The sequence below is a fragment of the Nematolebias whitei genome, chromosome 1 (genome assembly GCF_014905685.2).
Source record: "Nematolebias whitei isolate Nwh7 chromosome 1, NemWhi1, whole genome shotgun sequence".
Lineage (NCBI taxonomy): Eukaryota > Metazoa > Chordata > Actinopteri > Cyprinodontiformes > Rivulidae > Nematolebias > Nematolebias whitei.
In genome coordinates, this window is record NC_056498.1 from 84,547,478 (window position 1) to 84,555,663 (window position 8,186).

At 45.7% G+C, this 8,186-nt stretch overlaps 1 protein-coding gene across 1 annotated transcript in view; it reads left to right on the forward strand.

Annotated features, from left to right (window-relative positions):
• cfap91 (cilia and flagella associated protein 91) overlaps positions 1 to 8,186 on the forward strand; it is a 26,531-nt gene that overhangs the window by 14,089 nt on the left and 4,256 nt on the right. The window contains exons 3-7 of the mRNA XM_037674337.1: positions 2,143 to 2,279; positions 3,714 to 3,889; positions 4,042 to 4,219; positions 6,263 to 6,420; positions 6,516 to 6,653. Of these exons, the coding sequence (XP_037530265.1) occupies positions 2,143 to 2,279; positions 3,714 to 3,889; positions 4,042 to 4,219; positions 6,263 to 6,420; positions 6,516 to 6,653 (787 nt within the window). The remainder of the gene's footprint in view (positions 1 to 2,142; positions 2,280 to 3,713; positions 3,890 to 4,041; positions 4,220 to 6,262; positions 6,421 to 6,515; positions 6,654 to 8,186) is intronic.

Below are 8,186 nucleotides of genomic sequence, written 5' to 3' on the forward strand. Positions count from 1 at the left end.
TGGGGTTCTGGGCTGTGGGGGGCTGTGGGTGGGGGGGCTTTTGCTCAGGTGGCTCTGCACTGCTGGCCCGGAGGTGTCTGGGCATGTTGGGCGTGTGCCCTCCCTTGCATGGGGTGCTCTCATTGTGGGTGTTGCTGTAATGGACTGGTCGGTCCTTTTGTGGGGGTGGGGGTGCGCTCTCGGTCATCGTGGTGCGCTGTCTGTGGCTGTTCGGGCACTCCTGGCTGATTGTCGCTGCTGGAGTTTGGTGGATTCTTTGGTTGGGGGGCTGGGTTTTGAGCTGGGGATCGGGTTAGGGGTCTGGACGATCTCTGGGGGGTTGGGTCGCTGGCCCGGGCTCTGGTTGGTCCTCAGGGCTATGTGCCGGTCCGTGGCCTGGGTCCCTGGTGGCTGCCTGGTTGGGGTCTGGGCTGTGGGTGGGTATTGGGCCTTTGGGGGCGACTGGGGGTGGGGCTGTTGCTCTGGTTCTCCCTGGATTGTTTGGATCTTTTGATCGGGGTTCCTGGTTGCGATGGCCAGCCCTTTGGCTGGGGTGGCTGCCGGGTTCTGGCAGGGGATCGGCTGTGGTTGTATGTGTGTGGTTGTTGGTAATGTGTGGCGGCGGTCGGGGGCGTGGCTTCACTTCTACGGGGTGCTGACTGGTCAGCCTGATGTGACATTCACGGTGGGGGGTGCTGTGTGTGTGGGGGGGTGCATAGGTGGCATGCCGGGGCCTCTCCGGGACTGTGGTGTGGGGCTTTAATTGGTGAGCTGGGCCGGCCTTCCTCGGCTGCTGCTCCCTGCTGCTCTGGCCCCCGGCCTGGGGCCGGCTTGCGGTCACTGTTGGGTGGGTGGGGCGCATGGACAGCCCGACAGAGGCTCTGTCGGGCTGTCTCTGTGTGCCTGTTTGTCTCAGGTTGGGTTTTAGGTGGTCCCCTCTCTTGGATCAGTTTTGGCCCCCCATTCGTGCTCCCCTCCGGTGGTGGGCCCCCTGGCGCCAGTGCATTGGTGGTTCTTAGCAGCTGGGGCTGGGTGGTGGGGTATGTGTGGGCCTGCCCTGGTGGCTGCCTGTGGGGGCCTGGGTGCCCTGGCTCTGTTGGGCCTCTGTTGGGGGTGGTATGACCTCGGGACTTGGTGTCCATGGCCGGATCCACTCTGGAGGGGCGGGTTGCCGGCGGGGCCTGTTGACTCGTCGCTACAGCCTCCTGAGGTTTCTGCATTGTGGTTGCTGGGGATCGCCCGGGGATTTCCTTTGCTTCTCTCTCTGGGGGGTGCAGGTGTCCCTGTTGGGGGACTCCCGGAGTTCCGGGCTTGGGGGGGCGCTGTGTGTCTGTGGTTCTGGTCTTCCCTGTGTTACCTTCGTGTCCTGTGTGGACGGGTTTATGGGTCCCCACATCCACTATTGAACATTTTTATGGAGAAACCTTATAGTGATAAGCATGCTCACACAGGTGTTTAGATTCAGGTGTTTATCAGATACACACTCAGTTGGGTTGTGGTGGCCATCAAATATATATTGTATTACCATGTACTGTATAAAATACTTTCTAATGATGTTATAAGTATCATTATATATTTTGTTTGTTGTTGTGGTTTCTCGGTTTTGTCGGGTTTTTTTTTCTTTCCGCAGGTCTACAGTCAGACTTCAATGATGTTGATTTGTGTTCTCTTTATCCCTCTCTCTCTCCTCTATTCCTATCTCCTTCTTTACATTTTAACTCTTCTCTCACTTTTCTGCTTTGTTATCTTCTTTGTTTTCCGTCCCCGTGTCCATTACATCTGAAACAAACCCAAAGCATATTCTAATAAAATTTAATTTATATATCAAGTGGAGCATTAAGGCCAGCCATAATGCTCTGCTTGTGAAAGTAAATCTGTTGGGCATCACTTTGACACTCAGACAATAATTCTAAGTGTCACAATGCCGGACAGGACAGGGGTGTGTGTGTGTGTGTGTGTGTGTGTGGGGGGGGGGGGGGGAGTTAAACTTAAAATGGCTTAATGACGTTTTGTTTTAACCAAATGTTGTTAGAAGTATTTTAATATATTTAAAAACAAAATCAGTTTTTGAAAGTGATCTATTTTGTTTTTTCCTGATATCTGAATATTGAGCAGCCTGCAAACTCTGACTTGCTCTGTCATTTTGTCTTTTGCCTGACTTAGAGAAAAGTACCTGAGCTTCCACCAACATTTAGTGACAAACCACACAACACAGTTAAGTTGGACTCGGCACAGCCAGTGCCATCTTTTTGGCAAGGACAAGCTGAGCAGCACAGAGATGCTCTGCCGTCGCTGGTTGGGTAAACAATGAGCAGGACTCCCTCTGTTGATCTAACGTTAAGTGCCTTAATCAGCTTGTGTGTGTGATTCTTCATTATTCTTTTTGACAGGCTGCCTCTGGCACCAAAAGAACGCCGTGTGGCTGAAGCTGAGTGCAAATACTTTAAAAGGTTTGATTTGTCAACTTTGTTGTCACTTTGTCACTTTGATTTTGAATTAATATAGACTCACATCTTTACAGATAAAATACATTTGTTTTAATGCTCATGCTTTTCTGTAAATATTAATATAGAATCTGTCACTGACGTCTCATTAGTTTATATTTTGCTCTTTAAATCCACATCAATTTCCCCAAAATGTGATTTTTGACATGCCAAGATGTCTCACATGTTCCCTTAAGTTTACAGTTTTTCTTGTGCGTTTTATTATTAAGTACAACTTTTTGGTGGTGGGATGCATCACAAACAATGATGAGTCCAGCTACAGGCAGGAGATGGAACACCTGGAGAGCTGTTGCAGGAAGAACAACCTCCACATCAATGTGAAGAAGATGAAGGAGATGATTGTGGACTTCAGAAGGAGCAAACACACCTATGCCCCCCCCCCCCCCAAAAAAAAAAAACAAAACAAAAAAAAAAACATAGGAGGATCTGCGGTGGATGTGGTCTCTAGTTACAAGTACTTGGGTGTGCAACTGAATGAAAACCTCATCTGGGGCAACAACACTTCCAGCCTGATCAAGAAAGCTCATCAGAGACTCTACTTCCTCAGGCGGTAGAGACGAGCTGGTCTGGGAAGCTCAGTCCTCACCTCCTTCTACAGGTGTGCAGTGGAGAGCATCCTGTGCTCAAGCATCAACGTGTGACATGGAGGCTGCACAGCTGCAGAAAGAAAAGCTTTGCAGAGAGTGGTGAAGGCTGCACAGAAGTCTGTTGGAGTCAGTCTCCCACCATTACAGACATCTACACCTCCAGATGCAAGAAGAGAGTCACCTGCATCATGAAGAACCCCACTCACCCAGCACACACACTTTTTGCCCGCTCCCCTCAGGAAGGAGGTTAAGGAGCATTAAGTGTAGAACCACTAGACTGAGGAACAGCTTCTACCCTGAAGCTGTTACACTCATGAATCTCTAACCAGAATAATCACTGTGAAAAACCACATCATGTTGCTGCTGATCTCATGCTGCTGATTTATTTGTCTGCTCACACAGACCCATGTTCTGTGTTGCTTGACGTGTAATTTTTAGACTACTAGTGCCTAGTGTATTCTTAGTTTAACATATTTCTTAGTTCATATCTTAGATCTTATTACTGTTTTTCTTTTACATTTTATACTTTTGTTGGATGTAACTGGGACACTGTGTACACAGTTTCGTTCCACCACATGTACCACCTATGATCTGAATGACAATAAAGAAACCTTGACCTTTTTTCATGTTTTTGTGACTTCAGAGAAGAGTTTCCAACCACTGATGGAGCTGATGGGGAAGAGCCCACTCACCACGCTGTGATGGTTCAGACAGACTACAGAGAGAGTGAAGTGCAGACAGACCCATACAGCCCCGAGTATGTGCTGAAACCTGGCACGTATCCCACTGAGCTCCTGCAACTGCGACCATTAACTTGGGGTACCAGATCTTCATTTCATACACACAAAACAAAATAATTCAACTTTGAAACCATTCAATAATTTCTCCTGGCTTTTTATTGGCATTCAGTGAGTCCATTCGTACATTGCATGCCTTACAATCGGCCGTTTTGCATTGACATTACCTTTCAGGTTGTGGTTTGCCAGCCGGCCCGGCTGAGGTGGAAATGATCAAGCAAGCACGAGCAAAACGAGCTGAAGAGGCCAGACTTCCTCCTCTTAGCGACTTGAGCCAGATCTACAAGAGGCGGCGGATGATGGAGGAGATGGAGGCCAAGAAATGGGTTGCCAGAGAGCAAGAAATCAAAAAGTGAGCAACTCAGTAGGTCCAGAAATACAGCGGAGAATTTGATGCATTTAAAACCGTTCCTTCTGGTGAAAACTCATAATAGGAAAAGTTTTTCAAAACATGAGTTAAATATGTATATTTACTTGAAACACTTTTTTTAATGGGGACACCAAATCTTACCATGTTTAGACATAAATTTTGTCCCATTTGACCATATCAAACTAAACATTGTAGTTGTGAATTGTCATTTTCTACTAAATTAAGTTAAGTTCTACGAGTATGTTTGAATTCATGACTGAATGTCTGTATCTCACAAAATTTTAATGAAACATCACAAACTGACCTGGTCTTTACATTATATACCAGAAACATATCTATCACTATAATAAAAATGAATGTTGAAGGTGAGTTTGTAAAATACTGACTGAATAAGCACACATCAGATCATCCATCTGTTGTCTTCACCCGCTTCTGCAGGGGTCACTGGTGCCCATGTCCGGCTGTCACTGCGAGAGGCGGGGACACCCTGAACAGGTCTCCAGTCCATCACTGGGACACATAGAGACAAACAACCATTCACTCTCTCACTCACACCTAGAGACAATTTAGAGTTACCAACCACACTCATCACCTGTTACTCCCAAGCTCCCTCCTTCTGTGTAAATAAATTTAATTATAAATTGTAGAGAAGTGCAGCAGGACATCAAAGGGTTAATCCTTCACTCAGCTCTGCAGCATGGAGCAGAAATGTACTTCTTGATCAATTACACTGAAACAACGGAACATAGAAGTTCTAAAAGAATTAAAAATAACTTTGAACACTTTTATATTTTGTGATTATGGTGATTTTACAATGTGACATACTTTGAATTTTAAGTTGGAAGACAAAAGTCGATCGGTGCATCTGGACAGCAAAGGATTAACCCTTCATGAAGCTGCTTCAGCAGGAGGAGAAATGTGGGAGTGGCAGAGAGCGCTGGCAGGTGGCAGAGAGCGGAGATCATGACAGGCTGCAGGAGGGAGCTTCTCCCTGCACCTGTGGGCTGCACACAGGTGCCAAATTATTTTAAATAATTTATTTTAAATAAACAATCCATGCCGATCGTGTGGCTCATCCATCAATCAGCCAGTTGTGTGTCATGTCCAGTCTTACTTTGAAAAACCGCGAAAGAGCGAGTCTGCGAAAGTCGAACCGCTAAGTAGCGAAGGAGCACTGTATTTACAGTGAAGATCAGGTCAGTATATACAGGCAGGGTCTGGGGCCTGTGAATGGAGGGAATGGGTTAGTTCCTGAAAGGCAATGTTTAAGCAGCAGACAGTAATATCTGAATCTTGGTTCATTAAGATGGTTTGGTCTAAGGCAGCAGGATGAGAAGGCTGAGTTTTCCAAACGTGAAGGTCCAGGTGAGTAGGAGGCAAGTGGTGGATGATGCAAACACAGTTGGGGAAGGAATGTCGGAGGTGAGTACCATACAGGAGGCTCGTTTGTCAGGTAGGTGATCCAGGAAGGTCGGACTCAGAACAGCAATTCTCTGAAAACACAAAAGTGAAACACAAGGTAAGTACATTAGCACTTAAACACAATAAAAGGCTGGAGGCACATGTACAGGTAGGATGATACTCCAGCAAGGAATGGAGCTCATCTGAAGCCTTAAGGTGCTGAGATGGTGTAGAGGAGAGGCAGCTAACTTGGGACCCGAAAGTCCCAGGTTCAATCCCCAGTCATTGCACATCTCGTGGTGTCTCTGAGCAGCACACCCCATCCCCAAATGCTCCCTGGGAACCTTCAGATGCCCACTGCGCCACCTGGGGGTGGATGGGTTAAATGCAGAGATCCAATTTTGCCATTGTATGGGAACATACAATGATGACAATACAGAACACATTATTATTATTATTATTATTAAGTAGTCCTGGAGCCAATCAGGGGAATGACCTCCAGCTGCAGCTGCTCACTAGCCCCACCCCTACACTTAGGAACCTGGGGGGAAAAAGACTGAAAACCCTACACTCATCTGTTTTTATAATTTAAAATGGACTCCTTTGCATTTCTGTGATGGTCAGGTCACAAGATTCTCGTCTTGCTGCGTTCAAGGACCAGCTGAGGCAAAGAGATGACGCTCAGAAAGCAATCGCAAATGAGAGGCTAAACCGCTTATTCAGAAAGTGCCAAAAAGAGAGAGAGGCCGAGTGTAAAAAAATCAATACTGATCACATCAGAGGTAAGATCACTGTGCTAGTAAGTTGTTTTTATTTGTCAAGAATCTCTAACACGCACACTTTTAACATTTAACTCTCCTGTTTTTCTATTGTCTAGCTCTAAGAGAATTGGAAGTGAGGAGGGCAAATGTGGAGGGAAAACCGAAGCGGCGTGACATTGTCACCGATTTTTGTTCCCTTCAGACCCACAAGAAAGTATTCCCCAGCATCATCGAGAAGAAGTACACATATGAAGGTCTGAATAAAAAGGCTTCTGAGCAAATTAAATGAACTGTTTCCAAAACAGGTTCAGATTATTATCAGGTCATAACTCAGATAGGTTTTAGGTAAAATTCAGTGCAAAAGTTATGAACAAATATTATCTTACCTGTTATAGATTGCACTTCGATTCTTTTCCACTTAAAGAAACTGAGCTTCATTTTGACTGGGTTGATGAGCTAATGGCTAGTCTGGCTGAAACCAAAATGGATTGCTGCCATTTTTAAACATCTTAATTCCCAAAAATATACAGACTCATGCAAGTGTTGTTTTAAAAACCCTTTATTTGCTGTAAATTTCCATCCATCCGTCCATTATCTTTTACACGCTTCTTCCATTTTGGGTCACGGGGGTCGCCGGTGCCCATGTCCAGCAATCACTGTGCGAGGGGCGGGGTACACCCTGGACGGGTCTCCAGTCCATCACAGGGACACATAGAGACAAACGAGACAAACAACCATTCACTCTCTCACTCACACCAAGAGACAATTTAGAGTTACCAATCAGCCTAACATGCATGTTTTTGGTCTGTGGGAGGAAACCGGAGTACCCGGAGAAAACCCACACATGCACGGAGAGAACATGCAAACTCCACCCATTGAACCAGGGACCTGCTCGCTGAGAGGCAGCGGCTCTACCAGTTGCGCCACCGTGCTGCCCATAAATTTCCTTTATATGTTTTTTTAATAAAAAAAAAAATCAAGTTATTTAAAAGCACAAACGGCAGTAGCAGCTAGCCAAAGCACTTGTAGTGAAGCCAGGGGCACTTTCAGCAGGAATACCAAGATATTACAGCTTAAGTAATCATGTTATGCAGAAATAATGACAATGTTAGTTTATTGAACAGCATTTCAATAAGCCTTGTAACATTTTTTAGATTGGAGTCTTTTAAGACGGCAACAGCCCACTTTTGTCTTGGTCTGTTCCGACTAAACAATCAGTCAGTCCAGTCAAAACAAACTCCGTTACTCCAAACAGAGGCCATTCAGAGAGCTATCTACAACAGATATTTATTCATAACCTTTATTTTGCTATCCTGATGCATGCTCAATAATCCAGGTAGAAAAATCCAAAAAAGTTCAATCTGATCCTCTGGACATTCAAAAAAAAAAAAAAAAAAAAAAAACAAAGCAAAAAAATATAGAAACGTTTCGTCTCTCCTCCAAGAGACTTCCTCAGTCTGAGGTGCTGTTTTCAGGTCAGTCTCTTAAATAGCACCTTCTCAGAGTGGATCAACCAGTTTTGCTGCTGACAACCAAAACCAGCTGCTCACATGCTCAAGAAGGACCATCAGCCTAACAATGGATCATTAGCACACTGATGGCTGTTTACTATTCACAGAGGGCTGAGTGATACTAGCAATCACAGCATTGTAAGAGGGGGACAGTTGAACCCGGAGGCCTCCACCCCTGTTTAATGATGGACGATTTCTTTTCACAAAGATGGCCTCCTTTACTCCTCTCTCAAACCATCGTTCCTCTCTGTCCAGGATGTGAACATCTTCATCCCT